Source organism: Acanthisitta chloris, unplaced genomic scaffold (genome assembly GCF_000695815.1).
Source record: "Acanthisitta chloris isolate BGI_N310 unplaced genomic scaffold, ASM69581v1 scaffold5390, whole genome shotgun sequence".
NCBI lineage: Eukaryota > Metazoa > Chordata > Aves > Passeriformes > Acanthisittidae > Acanthisitta > Acanthisitta chloris.
Window position 1 is genome coordinate 34,591 of NW_008650993.1, and position 20,069 is coordinate 54,659.

Below are 20,069 nucleotides of genomic sequence, written 5' to 3' on the forward strand. Positions count from 1 at the left end.
AGCAATGTGACCTAAACCAAACACGTCTGCTAAAGTGATTTCCTGCAGAGACATACCAAGAAGAGGGGCTGAAGGAGTGGCAGTTTCCGTGTTGTTTTTGCTGCTTCCATGCAGTAGTCCTGAGAATCTGCAGAGCCAAGAGAAGCCAATGACAAAATGAATGAACAGGCCTGGGGATGAGCATTCCTTCCTCTCAGCTCTCTGACTCAGCCTTCCCTCCATCTGCTTCACACTGAGGAGATGTCACCTCTTCCTATGGCCTTCTATTTTCATTTATGCTGTAGATATATTTATCTTCAGTTAAAAATATATTTTACAAAATGCAGCAAAATACTGAGCCATCAGCCATTACTGCATTGTGCAGATAGTGTTTTCCTGGGGATCCAAAGGCTCATGGTGTGAAACCCTAATTATTTTGCAATAGTAATATGATAAGAATTATCAGTTGCTTATAGGAGATTAACATCTGTTGAAGGAAAACTCTGATGCAATTTAGAATGCAGAGCTTGTATAATGAGCCTTTCTAAGAGCTGTGAGTTTAAGTGAATTTTTATTTTAATCTGTCTCTAGTTATTTCCTATATCACAGCTGGGTACTGGAGACTAAGTAAAGTGAGAAAATGGGTTAGGATTTTCAAGCAGAGATAGAAATAGCATTGCATGCTTAAGGCATATTTAAAGGGGCTGATTTTTCAGCTAGTGAGCACTCAATGTTTCTGGAAAATGGATATTCTAACTCAACCATTCCGCAAAAAATCAAGACTGAGGCCGAGCACAGTTGTGTTCTAAGTGTCAGTACAACTGTCTCTGTAACTGTAGAGGATGCAGCATTAGAATCTATTATTATAGAAGATCCAGTTTCCAGTTGAAAAATAAAGCATTGCATATAAACCTGCTGAGGTCACTGCCAAGCCTGGACCTCATCTGAGGTGGGAGATGACAGTCTGCTTCCAGGCTGTGCTGTGTCATAAGGCTTGTCAAAACAGAAATCTCTTCTGCTCTCACTGTGATGCCATTCCCACTGCGAATTAGCCATTTTAGTATAAAATATTTAAACCAATAGATCTGCCAGGCTCTTCTGCTGGTATAACTGTGTCCGTGGTCCAACATTTACCAGCAGAAATGGATCAGAATAAGGAAAATTACCTCCCTAATCACCACAGTTACTCCATTCTGTGTTTTTTTCCTTTGGTGTAGATGCAGAGAGCAGCTCTTTGTTCTGCCCAGCTGAGCAGTGCAGTAAGCCAGGAGGGATTGCCCCAGAGGACAGCTCTCCCCAGCCTTTGCTCCTGGCTAGATTCACCTTTGCCCTCCCTTGAACAAAGTGGGTTTGTTGCTACGTGCCCTGACTCACTAGGAGAGAGGAAACAAGTCACTGCTCTCACTGCTGACTGTGTGAGGAGCTCACCCCTTGTCGCTCCTCCCACTAGGCCTTGGCAAATTACTCTGACTCTGCTTTTAATAGGTTTACTTTTCTGTTAAGTTACACTTATTGATACATAGCTGCCTCTTGCTGTGATGAAGGAAGCAATAACCATCCAGGTCCTGTTTTCTGTCATCATACATTGCTGCTCATGCAGAGAAACAGTTGTCCAGGGACCTGAAGTTTGCCACTCACCTCTTCATCATCCCACAGGACTGGGTTGGGCTGCTGTTGCGCCTGTTGGGCTCCCTGCTGTAGTAGTTCTCATACCCTATTGCATCTGCAACAAGGCAATAAAAATGAGAGGTTCATACAGGCAAAGCCATTTCCTCCCCACCAGAATGCAACCCAGGGCAGCTGGATCAAACTGCAGTCCAGCCCTGTGCACCCTCACCTGCACTGCACCTCACTTGGAAAAAGCCATTCCAGGGACTGTAAGCTCTGTGTCCTTGGTGGAAAGGCATGATGGACCTGAGCTGGGCACAGTCAGAGTCCTGGAGCACTGTTCTAATAGCTGTGGCTAGCCCTAATTAAGAAGGCAGTTTCCTCCCTGGCCGTTTCTTCTGCTGCCTGAAAGCTCAGGATTTAAGGGAGCAGGGCATGAGCATTGTGAGCCTGGGACCATGTTCGTGATAGATCTGGCTGCAGTGTGTTTTGTTTCTTTTTTCCTCGATGTATGGAGTTAGGAATTTTTGTCAGAGCTGATTTCTGAATGTTATTGCCAGCAGCAATAACGAGCAATTTCCTGGTCTGTGCTTGTGCTTGTGTGTTTCCCTACCTTTCATATCTCTCCCCTTCACCTCCTGAGAGCTGATTTGCTGTTTACCCAGAGATATTTGGGGTTTGTTCTCTCAAACACAGTTATGTTACTGTTCCTTCACTCTTCCCTGTGGTGTCGTTAAAGGTGAAATTGAAACCATTTCCAAGTCTAACTTTACAGATGAAATAGTTACAGATGGGTTTATTTATTTTTCATCTCAGAGCTCCCAGTGTAGCTGCTTACAGCTGCAGGCCACACACCCTTTCTGCCTGCTCGTTGTTAGAGCCAAGCAAACATGAGAGAAGCCTGTGATACTCTATTATCTCAGACCTGATAGCAGCAGGTTAAGAAAGACATTGGACTTGGGCTAAAGGTTGTGTGGACATTCTCACACAGGGTCGGCCAAGATAATAAGCAGAGCAGGCACATACACCTAGTGAGTGTGAAGAATCCTTACAAATAAGTCTCACAGTAATTAGGGAGTTTTCTGACCAATATAAGGGTCTCCTGTTGCCCTTCCAGATTGTTGCATTGACAGCTTCTAGTCTATAGGACACTGTAAGATTAGGTAGAATGAGGGAGTGAACAGTAGCATCAAGAAGGTTTGGTCAAGATGAGTCTTCTGCCACACAATGCAAAACAACACGAGGGTTTTCTCCTGCATTTTGCAAATTTTAAAACAGCTCACCATGTGCTACTGTGCAAACTCATTAGCCAGAGCTGTGGAGATACTAGGATATTGCTTCCAGAACATGTCACCTTCTAGGAGGTAGTGTGCAAAAAAAAAAACCCAAACCAAAAAATAAAAAGCCAGCCAGGTTTCTTTTTGCCTTTCATAAAGCTCTCAAGGGTTTTTCCCACCTATTTCGTATTGGAAATGACTCCTGACACAGCCAAGAGCTGTTTGCAGAAAATTGCTTAGGCAACTGGAGAATGAGAAATCTCACACAGGGTAAAAAACCCCAAAACAAACTAGCTGAGAATTACAAATTTCTTAGTATACAGAAGTTGTTTCACACTGTTGCAAGACACAGTTCTCCCTTCTGCCACTGAAAATGTAATTTTTCCTGGGTAAATGCTCCTGTATCAGTGAATTTGAATCCCCTATGTGAAGAAGAATAAACTATAGTGCACCAGCATTAATATACTCATTTTAAAAACCTCCCCAAATTCCAATTTTTAATCATCATAGATGTAATGACAGAAAGGCTGAGTGAAACACAGGCCTCAAAAAGCTCAGTGCTGAGTTAGTGGCAGCATCCTGCTCTGCTGAAGAAGGTCCTGGGGTGTAATTGCTGCCAGCTCTGAGCTCTGTGATGGAATCAAAGGGTTGTTAGCTCTGCTTCTAGGAGATAATTACCCCTTGGGATGGGGCGTTCATACTGCTGCTGTTCATACCTGGACAACTCCTGGCATGGAAGATTTTTATCAGGATAAGATTTTTTTGTGTGCCAATATAGTTTATTCCCCACTATGGAGGTAGTGAGCTCTGGGGATACTGCTGGGGACTCACTGAGGGGATTTGCTCTTGGATGTAGCAGTGTGGTGTCAGGGAAGAGAGTGGAAGTGAAACTATGCACAGGTAAAATGTGGAGGAAGAGATCTTTTCAGCATAGATCTGTGTCATCAGCTAATGAAGAGATGAAATGGGATTTTTTCTCTCCTTTTGCAACAGCTGTGAGTCTTTGTCTACTGCAGCAGCTGCAGAGAAGTGTGAGCAGTGTAAATACCTTGTATTGCTTGTTGGAGCACAGGCTGTGGTTCGTGTTTGGTTGTGTCAAACATAGGATTGCCTCCTCTCTGGCCATGTGCTTGGAGAACTCCTACCCTGCAGCAGCATGTTTTCATTTTACAGCTGCTGTTACCTCTTGCTGTGTCAGTCTCCATTTCAGCCCAGAGGTTTTGACCAGTGCAGACAAGGGAAAAGCTGCTTTGGCTTGAATGGACAGAGTCTGTGAACCTCCCAGCACTTCTGTGTGCTGGGGCAGAGCCAACTGCATTCACAATTTGCCCCAGCCAGAGTCTTGGCTTATACAACAACTTCCTGAGAGGACAAAAATTGTTATTCCTCATTGGGCATGTGAAACAGAATAGAAAGTTGAGTCTTCTCTGTGCTCAAGTGAAGAGGCAGGACCTCTGTCGAGGGTTGCACAGTAACTTGGCTCTGACTTGTCACCACTGCAGGAACTGAAGTTGCTGTCTCTGCAATGCAGTTTGGCACCTCCTTAGCAGTGTCAGTTCAGCTGTACTGTGAAATGAGCCTGGTTGCAAAGCCAAAACAACTTTTTTTTTTTTCCCTGGAGGGTTATTTTTAAGCTGGATCTTTCCACTATCCCACTCGCAGTGCAGCACAAGCAGCGATGGCAGCACAGGGAGGGGGAAGTGAGGCACAGCAGGTGGGAACAAATAGTTGGAGCAGAAACTCCTCCAGCTGGCTTTGCCTCCAAAGGTGTGTACTGCATAGCTGCAGCCTCAGCCTGATGGGTAACTCATCTGACAAGACCAGTAGGAATAATTACCTGGGGGTTCTGTTCCTGTCATTTTCGTCTTAATGAAGAAGTCTATGTCTGACTCCACATTGCAGTTCTCCAAGCTGAGCCGAACCTCTTCGTACAGCTACAACACAGAATCCAAGAATGTGACTTCTAACATTTCACAATTAATTAACAATTCATACTTTTCTGATAATTTTACCCTTTTACACTTTATACTTGGTACGTGTTTGGTCTGTCCCCTGTACAAATACTCTTGTAAACACACTTGTTTGTGCTCTGGGTATTCTCTAAAGATAGGAGGACAAAGGCAGTCCAGGGCTTTTCAATGCAGTAAGGAAATTAATAGCAGGAAACAACCATTCAAAGTCAAGTCTAGTCTATTATTTATGTCTTCCAGTTTTGAGACCATGACTGGATGCCTTTCTGAAACTTGTCTCAGAGCTCAAATATACTCAACTGAGTGTTCTGCTAGCTAGAAGCTTTCCCCAACAAACTGAGGAGGTGACATGTGAGTGTCACCAAGTGTGACACAGACTGTCTACATCCAGACGTATTTCTGGTTTGCATCTTGAAGGAACAAGGTAGACTGAGCTTATCCCCCTGGAGACAGTCAGCACGTACAGAGAAGGGCAAACTAGTGCAGTTAGAGCACTCTTGCTCCTCCTCTTCCTCCTGTGTGCATGGAGCAGTTGCAGGTGTCCCTACCTCATCATCCTTCACACACTGCATGGAGAGCTGGTTGCAGTGCACCCACAGCGAGTTGCGCAGGATGGTGATACGGTCGCACTCCTGGAGTTGGAAGACCTAAAGCCAAAGAGATGTGACATAGCCTTGGAGTAGTTAGTAACTTGCATTGCAGGCTGTGACAGGGCTGGGCCTGCAAATATTTCTAGAGACTCCTCTGTACAGGTTGTCTTTTTGGCTACTGGAGGAACTCTATCTACTTGTTCATGCTTTTTTTAATGGATTGCACCGAACTGAAGTTATGTTTTCTAGACAAAAATAAGGCAGGGCAGAGAAATCCAGATCTGGATTTGACTGCTACCCCTACTGCCAAGAGTCAGGGTCCTGTCTGCTCATCTCACTGAAATCTCTGTGCTGAACAGATCAGTAGAGTACTGGCATGAAAGTGTCATATTTGTGTTAGAGGCAGAGCCAAAAGTATCCCTCTCTGCCAGCTAAAGTGTTTTTCTAAACTTTTCTCTTTTGAAACTCTTTGAGACTCTCTGGAGTTGCCTCTGTGCATTTCTAAGGTTATTTGCATGGCAAAGAGAAGACATTTTTCTTTCTCCAGAGTTACTCCCTTCAGCTGTCTGATATTCTCATCTTGTTGCACAGCTTGGGAAGAATGAAGGGGGAAGAGACAGAAGTGTGAACTGAGATGGGGGAAGAGGCAGATAAATGCTTTCTAAAAACTTAAAAAAACCCCAAACCCCCCTGATCTCTTAAGTTGTACTGTTATAAGTAGAACATCAGTTTTTGGTTTTCTATGAGGTGTGAAAAGCTCAGATGCTTCCAGCCATCTGCTTCCATCTCCATTTGCTAGTAATTATGTCCAGAACACCACAAATGTATACAATATTCAACAGAACATTCAGTTGGGTACACTGCCTGCCATCTAATAACAACTTAAAACAAAAAACAGAGAAAAGAAACTGTCAAGGGAGCAAGCTGGCATGGGGACCAGTTTCTGAGAGCAAAAGCTTTTAGAGAGAACCTGCAGGGTGGAGAATGAGTATTTCAATATCCCTTCTGAACAAAAAGCCTATCCCCTCAAGGCTGCTGAAATAGCACCAGAGCCAACTGGGAATTTTCCAGGTAGATGGTGTCCTGTTGGGAAATGCAGCTCATCAAAGAGGGAAGTGTAGTGTCTCTGGGCTTGTCAAGCTCTTGTCAACACCCAGCAAAGTACAGTTGGACTTTGTGCTTGACACATCCCCCATGTCCCATTGTGTGACACTGCCAGGGAACTGGGCACTCCTGTCAGGGGATATGGCACAGCCCTGGTGCTGCCACTTGCCAGCTAACATTTTCAGGTTATGGATGTCCAGCACTCAGTTAGACACCTAAACAACCCTGGCACTTCCAGATTCCCCACTATACAGCCAGAAATTTGGGATCTTAAGCTTTTTGTACTAGTTACTAGTTTTAAATGCCTCAAATAAAAGTATCAGCTCTTCTCTCTACAAGCACTTTTAAAAGAAGTCATTAAAGATGCCCTTCCTTTCTGAGTGGTGGTTTGGGTCAAGCAGTAGTCAGGGTTTAGCTGTGTGGGACAAAAAAGTGTGTGAGGTTGTGGAATACTTGGCTTTTTAAGAAAGGAGAAAATATGCACCTTAGGAAAATGAAGGCTTGGCATAATTTCTGTGGGAATCTCTATGCCATTTGTGGGACTTTCCAGTCCTCCCAGACAGGGAATATTTAAGAGGAAGCAGAGAACTGGAAAGCTGGCATTTTATTTGTGTAGAAATAAAGCCTGCAACAAGTAAACACAGCAAAATCAGGCTTTAGCAGATGGGCAAATGTACTTGAAGGATTACTGTGACCAAATGTGGCTGATTTGGATGCCAACCAGTTCCTGTAAACTGTTGTGCAAAACTTACTAGCCAAGTGCAAATCTCCTTGTCCATTCTCTGCATAATGGAAATAGAGACTTTTCCACCACAACCACCTTTTTATTGAGCAACTACTCCATGGCAGAGGGCAAGTATTCTTGCAGGAGAATATAAAGTGCTATGAAAAATATAAGATTCTGAGTGGCTTGGGTGTGTACCAGTTTGTATACTGCTCCACCTCTGCACTTATTCTGCTCTTATACACCTTATTTACTTATATGTATATAGCTGTGCTGACCAAACAAGGAGAGTGAGACAGTAGCAGCTCTGTCTAAATCAGCTCTAGTTTTGCAGTAGTTTTGCAAAGGCATGTACTGAGACTCCACATAAAGCAAACAGCAAAACCCCTGGGATGGCATTTCAGGCCTTAGACTGATACCTGCAAGTCAGATAAAATAAAGAGCACACAAACATATCACTGCAAAAGTCAATGTTTACCTCACAAGTTTTGATATGTTCCTGTTCCCACTCTGTCCTGACCTTATCCAGCTGCTCGATGTTCTGTTTGTACACGTTCTCTGTCAACACAGACACACAGGACAGAAACCCAACAGTTAGGGAGAAAATGAGACAGCCTTTCTCTTCTTCCTCCTGTTAGGCCTTTACTGCAGTTCTTACACTTCAGACCTGTGGTTTGCCTGAGGATCAGAAGAATGTGTGAGCTTGAGGCTGGTGGGGCACAAGGATTTTCTTTATACTAGAGTTAAGATTCTCTCTGTATGGTTTGCAGATCGTTTAATAACTTTAGAGTTATCTCAATGCAGAGATAAAGAGCCTGGGCCATGCTTGGGCACTGAGCATCCTTAGGCTCTTTCCATGCCAAGCCAGGCAGGTAAGCCATGTGATTTAGCATAAGCTATTCCATGGGCAGGGAGGGAGAAGCCTGAGCTCATGAGGCAGCTCAGATGGGCATAGACTGTGCTTGTGGCTGAAGAACACCACTGTGCTCATGTACAGAGGAATGGTGTATCTGGTTTGGGCTGGCTGAGGGCAGTTTGAGTGTCTTCTGTGCTTTCCAACTTGCTTCAAGAAAAGCTTTGCTGTCCTGGGTGAAGTCCCTAGAGGAGGTGGTAGGTGACTTTGGGAACCCTGGCTTCAAACAGAGACAACCTGGATGGTTCTCTATCAAAATCCTGTGCTGGTAGAGCCTTGCTGAGAAGAATCATAGTTCAGTTTCAAATAGAGCATCACCTGCTTCATTGGCTGCATCTCGACACTGCTTGGCTTTGTTCTGGCTCTGAAACGGGAAAAGAAACACCCCAAATCAATTTCTGACAATTTTTGCTTCTGCCCCAGTTGTTTTGCTGCCTGCTTTCTTTTCCCTTCTAAGGGAAAGGCTCTAACTTTCAAACACTTTCTGGCTCTCCTGCCTTTGTGGATGGTTCTGTTGGAAGTGTGCTAAGGAGAAGGGACCAGAATTTCCCAGGTGCAGTCATAGGTGCACTGACTTCAAGGGAAATCTTTCCATTCAGACATCCCTGCCAGAGGAGCTCAGAGCCAGCATGATCCTGCCCGAAGCTGAGTTGTTTTCTCTCAAGTGTTTGATGTGCTTTTCTAATAGATATTTATAAGCAGAAATAAATGGCAGTTAAAATTCTTCATCTTTCAAGCTCCTCGTGTACTACGCAGATGAAAAGAAGGCAGCTTTTAAAATACTTTGCAAATGCCAGATTATTTCCCATAACAACTCAGAAACCTAAAAGCAAAATTCACTCTAAGTAGAACTTTTCTTTTTTAAAAACCTGCAGCTTTTAACAAATGAAAATACAGCCATTATTGGCAGCTTTGCACTCCCAGGTCTTTCTGCACAGATGACAGCACATTAATGCACAGCTCTAGACATCAGTGTAATACATCCCTCCATTCTGCCCTTGAAGACAAGGCTCAGGTAGGGGTTCTTAGGACCAGATTCCTCAACACAGCTGGTTGGAAAAAGTGTAGTAAGCTGGGAACAGAAGCTTCATTCTTACTTGCTTCCTGGCCCAAATGGTTTGCAAATGCTGAGCAGAATTAAACAGCGTGTGAGCTGCCTCTGTGCATTTCAAACGTGCTGGCAAGAAATGGCAATGGAGCACCCTGGGATCCTTGGGCATGAAAGGAGCTGGGTCAGGTTTAGCTGCCACTGAAGCTGCTAAATGTTCCGGTGGAATTTCAGCAGGGCCAGGATTCCATCCCCTCTTTGCAGCTAATCTGGAGGGGTTTGTTCAGCAAGGATTAGGGAATGCTGGAAATGAAATGTAAAGTTCTGATGCTGTTTTTAGTCTCCACTCCTTGAGATGATTTTTGATCCTTTTTGCTTACACTGCACTGATTTTTATCGAGCCAAAGGGAGTTCATTTATTTTGTTTTCTCCATCTGTTCCTCTGTAAAATGTTCCCATTAAAAGTTAGTGAATTGTCAGCTACAAGTATCAAGACGATGCAATGAAGAACTGCAGTGCCTTAATTTCCAACGATTTATTTTTGAGTCTGTGAATTTAGCTGAAATTAAACCAACCATAAGGAGAAAAATGTTGAGGAAAAATATGCATTTTAATGTAAGATGCTATGCCTACTAAATGTAAGAGACCAAAAGGCAAAGCTAACTGCATGACATACTTCTGACTTGTTTCTTTTTTTAATGAATCATTTCAGAGAAAAAACCTCATTCAGTTTCCCTTCAGGATTCATAGAACAATTGGATCATAGCCTGGGATAAATTAATTAGATAACTTAGTCCCTTCCCAGGGGATTCTAAGGAGTTAATTAGAAGAGAAATTAGCCCCTGGCATCCTGCAGAATGGGTTGGTTAATTGTATTCTCTTGTACCTTGAAAAGGTAAACCCCACAGATTTCTCTCTAAACAGCACTGTCATCTAAGGTACCTTTTCTGTTTGCTTTTGGTTGCCTGAAGCACTGGTCCGTTCAAAGGACTGCTCAGCCTCATCTGCCTCCTTGCACTTCTGCTCGTAGGTCTTCTTGGACTGTATGGAAATGAAATCAAATGTGAGGGTTTGGGAGAAGGGACAAGGCTGAGTTCTCTCCAATCAGTGCCCCAAGTTTGGGCAACAGAAAAAAATTCCCTATGACACTGTAAGGAGATAGAAAAATAGAGCTGAAAAATTGGGGTAGGGGCTGACAGCATAAATTGTGTCCTTTGCTTGCAGCCCTGAAATTGTTTGCTTTGTACAACTGTGGCTCCCTGCAGGGGTGGTCAGGCATACATAGGCAGCTCTAGTGCCATTGGGGCATCAGGTGTCTGCCCAAGTGACTCTGCAGAGCAAAAATTAGGAGCCCACGTCCCCAGGGTGTGGTTTCTACACTTGGAGCATCAGGTGGCTGCAGCCAGTGGGTTGCCCATTGCTCCAGGCTGTGAGGCAGAGCCAGAACCCCATAGGCAGCAGTCTCAGTGGTTCTCTGATGCAGCACAAGATCTTTGTGTCTTAGAACAACCATATTTCAATAAAAATTGTTAGTACAGTTCCAGCTGTAGCACTGACAGGTCTGAAACTACTTTCCTTTGGAGGTACTTGCCTGTTGAAAACCAACCCAGCTGCCTGCAGGTCCTGTACCTGCCAGCTTTCCAGTTGGAGAGGATTCCTCCTGTTCATGAGATTCCCTCACCATTTTAAAAATTGTATTTACACACACTGAAAAATTACATTTACTCCTGTATGTATCCTTGCCTAGAAACAATGAAATCCTGTTTGACCCAGGGGCATCATTTATCCCACCTTAACTCTCTGGAGACTCTTCAGTGGAGGCAGCAGGGAAGATTAGATTCTTCCCCACAGCAGGAGTCACATCCTCTCCCTCTCACACACTCTTGCACACTGGCATGTACAGGTACATGTGATGCAGAGTTTACTGGAGCCAGTTTGCCTCGGGATGCTCAAACCTCTGTGCTTACCTCCATTGTTTTCTTATAGTGGGACAGTTTGCTCTTTTGCATTCGCTCCATTGCAGACTCGTACTGGAAGAAACACACACAAGTCAGCATTTCTTGCTTTGGACTTCTTCCTTCCCTTTCCAGTGGGCAGGATTAGGAAAGCCTTTGTCAGGGCCTTTCATTAAGCCACCTACCTGTGGGGAAAGTGACTTCACTCTGCTTCTTAAAATGACAAGTTTTAAGTGATACAGAGAGCATCAAAGTGCCAGGTGGAAAAATAATCCAAGATAATGCTGCTTCAGTGGTTTCCATTAATAGCAGAGAGGATGTGGATCTTAATTCTCCTCCTCCCTCTTTAAGGTTATGAAATAGTGTAACACCCAGTCCCAGTAGCCTTGGGCTCTGCCAGCAGAGTTGCTTTGCTGGTGCCAGAGCTTGATCTCTGCACACCAAACCACAGTCTCACTCACATGAGCATGGGTAGTTGTCCATTTTAAATACAAACAATTCCTGTGTATTTTATATTCCATTGCTTCTGGCACATTTATGCTTAGTGCAATGTGATTTCCATGCTGTCATCTGGTCAGCATTGGGAGGACAGTGCTGGATTCTCTTTTATGGCTTCAGCTGTGATATCCCAGCTTATGTGACACTGAGATATGCTCCTGACTGGCAGGGGATGGGTTTCTTTAGTGGGACTTTTGGTCCTTTAATCTCTATATTCTGCTCAAGCAGAACTCTCCCCAGGACTACCCAGAGGCTTGTTACATATTGGGCACAGGCCTGAGAGCAGCCACAGTAGAACACAAATCACAGCATGGCTATGGTGTTGGCTTCCTCATAGCCACATGCTGGACAGAGAAAAAAGCTTGCCTAAGACACCAAAGCAGTTTTTCCAGGCTCCTCTAACTGTTCCCAGGTGAGTTATGGGCTTACTGTTCTCAGCAGGAGAGAGAACCCCTCTGCTCATCCTGGTTCTTTGCTATTCCAAGTGTCAGTGTGACAGGGACTTGTAGACACATGGTTTTTGTGGCATTGGATAGTGATCATATGCATTTTCATTTGTTTAAAATTAGCAAAAAACTGAGTATTTGTTTTCCTCCTCCGTCACTCAGTGCTGTCAGAGTTAAGTGACTGTCCTGTCTCTGTCTTCAGTCCCAGGGAGCCAGAGAAGGTGAGAGAATGATCACTGTTGTCTCTATTGAGAACTATTTATCAAGGGACTTAGAACTTGGTAAGATCATAGAGGGTGAAATGACCTTAAATATACTCATCATTTTATTATACAGCATCAAGTAGCTGCTACTTATTCCATGTGTTTGTAATTCAGTAAATATTGGTGTTACATTGAGCCTGAGATTTATTGGCTTTTATGTTTTTAAACATTTGTGTTACCTTTTTATTTAGTGCACGTTGGAGATCGTGCAGGATCATACCAAAGAAACCCATTAGCAAGGGTATAAAAAAGAGAAAAGGGAGGATTAGGTTCTTACAGGAATAATAACAACAGTACCTGCAGTTACACCAGAGAGAGCAAAAGGGACTGAAGCCTCTGGCTCCTGAGTTCAGAGCAGGGCTTTTTTTCCAGCTGGGTTCAGAAAGATTTTTGTTCCACAGCCTAGTCTATAGGCTGAACAGGGCACTCTGGGAATGCTTTATCATCTCTTGCAGAATTCCCAGCCTATGGCTGGAGACAGGTCATCAGCACAGACCATTGACCCAATCTGTTTCAGCATTTCTCTAGTTCCTCACCTTTTTCCTTTGCTCCTTCTGTCTTTCTCGGAACTCCTCTATGCCTTTCAGCTCATCCTTTAGCATTACTGCCAGCTGGATATGAGAGTTTCCAATGCTTTCAATTTCTGAAACAAATCAGAATTCATAGTGAGTGGAAAGGTCTTTAAATACGAAGTCACATTTTTTAGATGTTTCTGGGATGTGGCTGCTCTATGACTCTTCACAAGCAGAGCAACCTCAGAAAAGGTCTCCCTGTGTTTCTGCATGCACTGACACTGCTGAGGGTTCACCCAGCCTGAATGGGGAGTATTGCAGGTCCTCTCAGTGCCTGCACAGTGCAGGGGACAAGACTCTGCAGAACTGGAGCCCCACTCGGAGCAGCCCTGACACGAGCAGAGCTGGCTGAGCTTCTTCACAGCCCCATTTGCCCCAGCTGTTCCCCCTCCTGCTGGATTGTCACTGCCAGGGAGCTGCTTGCCAAGTGTGCCCAGGCTTAGCTGATGGTGCAAGTTGAGAATTTCCAAGGGTCAGTGAAGATGGGTTGAATTTCAGAGCACTTGGCTGATTGGAATGACTGGGAACTTCTCTGTCAGCTTTGGTGCTTCTGAAATGGAACCCCACATTTTCCAGAGATGCTGAGCTCCCACATCCAGGCTCTAAAAATAGCTCAGTTCACCAGTGGCTTTTCAAGAAGGTGTTTTGGTGTAAACAGCAGGTGCCAGTGGCCAGGTACAGTGTCCTCTTGGCTATGATGGTGCTGTGTTTTGTGTGTGTGAAAGGGTTTCATCCAGCCCTGGGCACATTTAGAAAGCAGCTGGTTTGGTGTTGGTGGTTTGCAGAAGAGGGAACAGAGCTGATACTTTGTGACTCGATCCAGATAAAACTTAATTGAGGAAAAAGCCATTTTCTTTGCCACCAGAGAGTGGATTGAGTGCCCAGCCTTGGAGAATGCCCAGTGAGTGTCCTTTCCTTCCACTCTTCACACTACAGACTGGGATAGAAAAGCTGGGAATAGAAGGGAGAAGAGGATGAAGAGCCCAGAGGGGATGAACACAGGGAGTGCCTGTGTTTCCCAGGTCATAAAGGAAGATGCAAATACTTACGTTGCTTGAGTGTCTCGAATGCTGCCTTCAGTGTGCTGTGAGGCAGAGAGGAGACACTTGGTTAGTATTGGCTCCTGAGGGTGGGATGGGAATCTAAGGAACAAACTTTCCCTCAGTATCTCAAAGATCCACATAGAGATAAAACCCTTAATAGGCTTGTAATAAAAGTGGACCGTGCTAACAAGCACAACAGCATCAATCTGTTACCTTCAGGAAAGGCAATAAAATGCTCCATGAAGCAAGGAATTCACTACTCCTTCTGTGCAGCCTCTTTTCCAATCCCACTCTATTCATGGCCATCAATGTTAACAACTATTTTGCTCTTCTTGCACCTTGCCAATAGGTAAGAGCCAGCTGACAGAGGTGCAGGCTGCAGAGGGGAGGGTTTCTGAGCAGTAGGTTGAAGGATAAGAGCAAAACCAGCTCCTCCCTGGACCCTGAACACAGCCCCAGCCCTCGGGGCTGCCCTGCCTGGTCCAGCTTGGAGATGAGCAGATCTGTTCCTCTGCCCATCCACAGGGACCCACAGAGCTGAGTGGTGAGGCTGCAGAAGGGCAGGAGAGGGAACCAGAGATTGGCTGACGATGCATTTTAAGAAGGCACCAGAGATACCAGCATAGACGTGAGGGGAGAGCAGAAAGTCTGGAAAAGGCATTTTCAACTCAATCCATTCCTCCAGCTCTGAATTTGCAGGCTGGCAGAGCAGTTGTGTATGCAGAAGCCAGGGCTGGGCTGTGATTTGGAGGTTTTTCACATTTAGAAATCAGCTCTTCAAGTGTGTTGTTCCCTGAAGGAAACAGTTCTGGACTCTCCATGGAGCTCTGGTCTTCTACCCCAGGAAGAGCCCAGGGAAAAAGTTGGTCAATGAAGAGCCTAAAGTCTCCCTGGCTGAGTCCTGGTGACCAGGAGAGTCCAGGAGAGGATTCATATCACTTCCCAGCCATGTGTGCCTGCAGATGGGTAGGGAAATCTGTATCTCTTGGGCCATTTCAGGAGCCTTAAGAAACACATGAAGGATCCTAATTGCCCTGTGTTAATTTAGGCTGGACATCCGTTTGCTAATCAGAGCTTGCTCTCTCAGTGGTGAGGCTGCCTGGCCAGGCACAAGACAAATGCACAGGTAAGGGTAAAGGCTGGGCCTGTCATCAGCAACAACTGCCTTGAAATCCACTTCCAGAGCTACATTTGTCGAAACAGAAGGAAAATACTTCCAGCCAGAAAAGATGAGCTAACTGTTTGATTCTTTCAGATTTCAACTAGATTGGTTGTGGTGAATCTTCTGAGGTACGTCAGGGAGAACAGGCTAGACTGAGTTTTTTTCAGTGTTGTCCTAACAATGCTTAAACATTTGAGGGTCTATTTTGTAAAAAAACCAAATAATCTGGTGTGAGATTTTGATAGAAATGAAATTTTCCACAGCAAGAAGGAAACAAACAGTATTATTTCCAGCTTAAAATTAGAAGACAAGTTGAATATCAGCAGCAGAGAGAGATTTCTTCACCTAAAAGCTCTAACAAATTATTTTTAAAAATTAAATATACACCAGGAATAAAATTTGCTTTTTCAGTGTGGCATTTCCAATAGGAGGTGGGGAATGTGCTAGCAACTTCAGGCCTGAAATAGGTAAATACTGGACTTTAAAAAATAGAGGACACTTGCAAACTGCACATATTATTTGCACTCTGTGTTGATCTATTGTTGCAAGAGATTTTTTTTCCTTTGCTGTGGATGAGTCAAGTTATGCAAAAACTGGCAAAATCACTGTAGTGGATCCTAAAAAATAGCACTTTCTCAGTATATACCAAGGACAAAAGCAATTTGCTGCTGTTTTGGTTTCCAGGCACCTGAGCCATTCATGGTCACAAGCCATCCACAAAACTGTTCTTTTTGCTGCCTCTCTGCCAGGCTGAAGAGGTCTCTGGTATAATAATGCATCTGGCTCTGACCTGCAGAGAGACCACTTTGCCCCCTGCATGGTCTTTAATAGCCTTTTCAGGCATCTCTGGCCTGTTCCTCCTGATGTGAAGGATTTGTTCTGCCAATTCCCTAGCTGCTGACAGGGGCAAGGCCACAGGCCATAAGTAAATTAAAATAGGCTTGAGCCATTTCCTTCCTTATTTCTATAATAATTTTCTAAAATCAGTGAATCAGATCCCACATCCTTTTGGGGCTTCAGGGAGTAGCAAATATGTCATTGTGCCAAGTTATACATGTGGGAGAGGAGAAATAAATCAAATTTCGACCCCTGGATCCATCAGGAATCCCTTTATGACTCCTGGGCTGCAGCAGCAGTGCCATAGATTAGCTCCTCGTTGCAGCTAAGATGCTCTGGTTGTGTCAGTGAAATATTTCAGTGCTTCAGAGGGTTTAAGGGAAGCAATTCCTGTAGCTGACTGTAGCAGTGGGTATTACTTCTGTGTGTGCTGGTTTGGATGTGCAGCACCTATTACCCATTGCCTTTGGGAGGGTTTGGCTTTCTCATGGGATGAAGAGAGGCTTTGTTCTGAGCAGCCAAAGTGAGGATGTGTCACTCTCATGGACACTCTCGTGAGTGTTTTACCCTCAGTCTATGGTGCTGCTTAGTGTGCTGGTAGTAATTGAGGGTTTTGTGCTGTGGCTAAATTAGAAAACCTGGGCTTGAAAATAATTCAAGCAAAACTGAAGATTTGCCATGTGCTCCTTTTCTTTTTTTTCTTTCCTTCCTTTTTTTTTTTTTTTTTTCTTTTAATTTCTCCCTTCTGACATTTCCCTGTAAATCCTGGGGGACTGTTAACCCACTTCAGCTCAGGAGAGAGCTCCAGCCTTCCCTTTGGGCACTCCTATGTGGATGCTCCTTCATCTCCTTGAAAATAAGGCCGGACACAAATTTACTCTGTGCATTTGTTAAGCGATTTCCCGTTGTACATTAAAGATTGGATCTGTCCAAATGAATTTTGGGTGGGGACAGGGTTGCCTAAATCCGGAATAACAGGGAATAGCAGTGCAACAGCAGCTGCAGCAACTTTGGGAGCCTTTTGCCATCTAGTGGCTGCAATATTCTTGCAGGGTTGGTTCTCTCTGCAGCCTTGGGCACTCCGGTGTGACTCCAGGAAAGGCACTGCAGGCAGGACTCGGGTACCCTCTGCCCCACAGCCAGCAGAGCCTGAATTCACCACCAGAGCTGAATTCATTAGCAGAGTCCCTTAGGTGACAGCTATACTCACTGTTGCACCACACTCTGTTTGTTTAATATTTTTTTCAACTTTATGCTTGCTAGTTTGGGCAGTTTTTTCCAGTACTTTGCCTTTAGAGAGGAGATTAACTGAGTAATTCAGAGAATCCCTTGTACACAGGAAGGTTAAACAGGCTCTTCTAACCGGAAAACCACAGGTCTTTTTAGATTTTCTTTTTTTTTCTGCCTTTGTCTGGTGAATAGAAGTGTAAAATAACCTCCTCCCCTTCCTTTCTGGTAGGTTTCTATTTTCACATTGATATGATCGACAGTGTTCAGTTCTTATTGTATTGTAATTTTTAAAAAATGTCCTTTCTGAAATTCAGAGAGGTCTCTGCCAGAGGAAGTCTGCAGACCATTTCCCAGCAGTGCTGCTCACCCTCTGCCTCCAGTAACTTAGATCCTGATAACAGAGTTGTGAAACCAATGCAGTGACAGTCATCTCTGAGGCCACAGTTAACATCTGTCCTTCCTCTTGCCACACAGGGAAGACCCAATGTGGTTTTACCAACATTTCTCTCTGTAAACCCAGTGGTGGTGGCAAAGTGTGTGGAAACAAGTCCAGAATCATTCGCACCTAGCACTCTGCATTGCAAAAAAAACAAAAGAGAAAAGAGGGAGGAGGTGATGTACACTTTTAACTAAGTCACTCCTCAGTCCTAGGCCAGGCCTGTAGCAGAGTATTTCACATGAGAATCATGTCTAACATTGCTTAGTGGGGATGTGGCAAAACCATTGAAGAGTTAATTTTGCAAGGATGTTTTCTTGTTCTCAGAGGAGCTATAAACAGAAAGGCAAAACCCCTGAGTGCAGCTGGGGAGATTTCTGTCCAGGTGCCAGCTGGGGTGTGATGTGGCAGACACCTGTGGTGGGGGGAAGGCATGCACAGCACCTTTGCTCTGAGCAGGGGAGCCCTGGTTTGTCTGTCAATAAATTGGTGATACCAAGGCACCTCCTAGCATGAGCAGTCATACCAGGCACTGCAGGAGGCTGCACTGGGCTGTAGCATCTTTCATGGAAGTAGCAACAGATGTAGAGAGTTCCTCTAGTGCTGTGAGGTGTCCACATACATGTTTTGGTAGTTGGGTGTTTCCAGGTATGTGTCAGAAGCAGCAGCAGCCCTGAATGGGATGGGAGAGGAGCTGCATCATCACTCCCAGGGTTGGTTACTGGGAGCACAGACACATCAACCAGGCTTTGCTGGGCCAGGGGAGCAGACAGGATGACATCTCCATGTACCTTCTCCTCCCTGTAAATCTATGGCCACAGACAACAAATTAGACCCCAGAATGACCTGTGCCATTCAAATCAAAGGCTAAAACAATCAAAACAACTTTTGTGCCTTTGACATGGAACTAAATTTCCTCATTTCTCTCAAAGGCTCAAAAATGCCTGTCCTCATCACAAGAGAGCTTATCTAGATCACATTTAACAGGAACTGAGCAGAGGCTTAGGTCCATTTTCAGAGCCCTGAAAGTTCAAAGTACAAGTGTATAAATTCTGTGCGTGTTGAGAACATTTGCGTGGAGAATAACGAACTGTGGAAGGATGTGACCTTCCCAACTGACTTTTAACTTCAGTTCAAAAATGCCTGCTTTGTGTGCAATAATACAGAGGATTCTGTATATTAAGTGACAGACACACTATTTTTATACCCAGGAAGCAGCAATTGGCATTTCATTGCAGATGGCCTCACCTCACACTCACCGAAATGTTCTATTTCAGGCATTGCAGAGAAGGGCAGAGCAGACACAGGCTTGAAGGAACTACCCTTTCCTGAGGTCTGAAGGAGATGGTAGTGGAAAAGAGGGATGAAAAATGTAGCAAATCATATACATGAGAAGAGACAAGCAGAGCAAATGACAAAAATAGCTGTTGTCAGACCAGGCAGAATTCAACCAGCTACGGCATGTTTACATCAGTTACTTTACAGAAGAACAGAGTTCCCAGAGGCTCCTTATTGCCTGGAGCTGAGGGTGTATCTGAAAACTGGGCTCTCTAGTATGTTCTGTTTTCATGTTGCTCTGCTGAAGAGTTGCCTAAAGCCACTGCATGGAAATTCCCAGTCACCTTGCAGCCAGAAAGGTGTTTCCTCTTAAAGGCCCAAGCTCTGCTGAGAACCATCTATAGTGTGTGAGGCATCACCACTGTGTGTGCTACCAGCAAACACTTGCTAACTTGATCTCAGTTTGTAACTTGGCTGAATATGCTCAGTTTCTGTACATCCTCTCCCACATGTGCACCACAGAATACAGAGAGTACAAAATCACACTGTAGCTTAATCTTCATAAGGTGCAGTTCCCTCTCTCCCGCTGGGTATAAGTTCTCCTTTGCCAAGAAAACTCAGCTCATCTTTTTTGTGACTTCTTTTATGATTAGAGACTATGAAATTGTGACTCAGATGTAAATTTTGTTAGTTTAAAAAGGACTACATTGTTTTACACTAAGACTCAGTGGATGCTAAAATGTTTTGGTGTTTCAAATAAGAAAGAGACAGAAGAAAACTCCACTGGGCACTGCTCATAACAAAGCTGTTGGTGGTGTGGCAGCCCCTGAGCCATCAATTGTGAGGGCTAGAAGATTATTTAGAAGAAATATTATGCTTGTCCTGTTCTTCTACTCTTCCCTTGGGATCGAGTGTTGGAGGCAGAATATTAAACTGAAGAATTTTGGTGGGACCCTTCTTGCAGTCTTGCACTGAGGTTCAAGTGTGTGCATCCTTCTGTGCAATACACTGAACTTGCCAAGGCCTACAGCACCTGCTGAGTTAGAGCTATGCCATGGGTTGGGAAGAGGAGCTCTCCCTTCTCTGTAGGAAGGAGTTTGTCCCAGCTGCAGCACTTGAGGCAAGGACAGGCAGCC

The 20,069-nt window shown here is 44.5% G+C and overlaps 1 protein-coding gene across 1 annotated transcript in view; it reads right to left on the bottom strand.

Moving 5' to 3' along the window:
* The window catches only part of PSTPIP1 (proline-serine-threonine phosphatase interacting protein 1), a 31,557-nt gene that overhangs the window by 3,242 nt on the left and 8,246 nt on the right, over positions 1-20,069 (bottom strand). Inside the window, exons 4-13 of the mRNA XM_009071170.1 lie at positions 13,997-14,031; positions 12,912-13,018; positions 11,181-11,243; positions 10,156-10,254; positions 8,484-8,529; positions 7,731-7,810; positions 5,383-5,481; positions 4,702-4,798; positions 1,618-1,702; positions 57-127 (exon numbers count right to left, since the gene is read on the bottom strand). Of these exons, the coding sequence (XP_009069418.1) occupies positions 57-127; positions 1,618-1,702; positions 4,702-4,798; positions 5,383-5,481; positions 7,731-7,810; positions 8,484-8,529; positions 10,156-10,254; positions 11,181-11,243; positions 12,912-13,018; positions 13,997-14,031 (782 nt within the window). The remainder of the gene's footprint in view (positions 1-56; positions 128-1,617; positions 1,703-4,701; positions 4,799-5,382; positions 5,482-7,730; positions 7,811-8,483; positions 8,530-10,155; positions 10,255-11,180; positions 11,244-12,911; positions 13,019-13,996; positions 14,032-20,069) is intronic.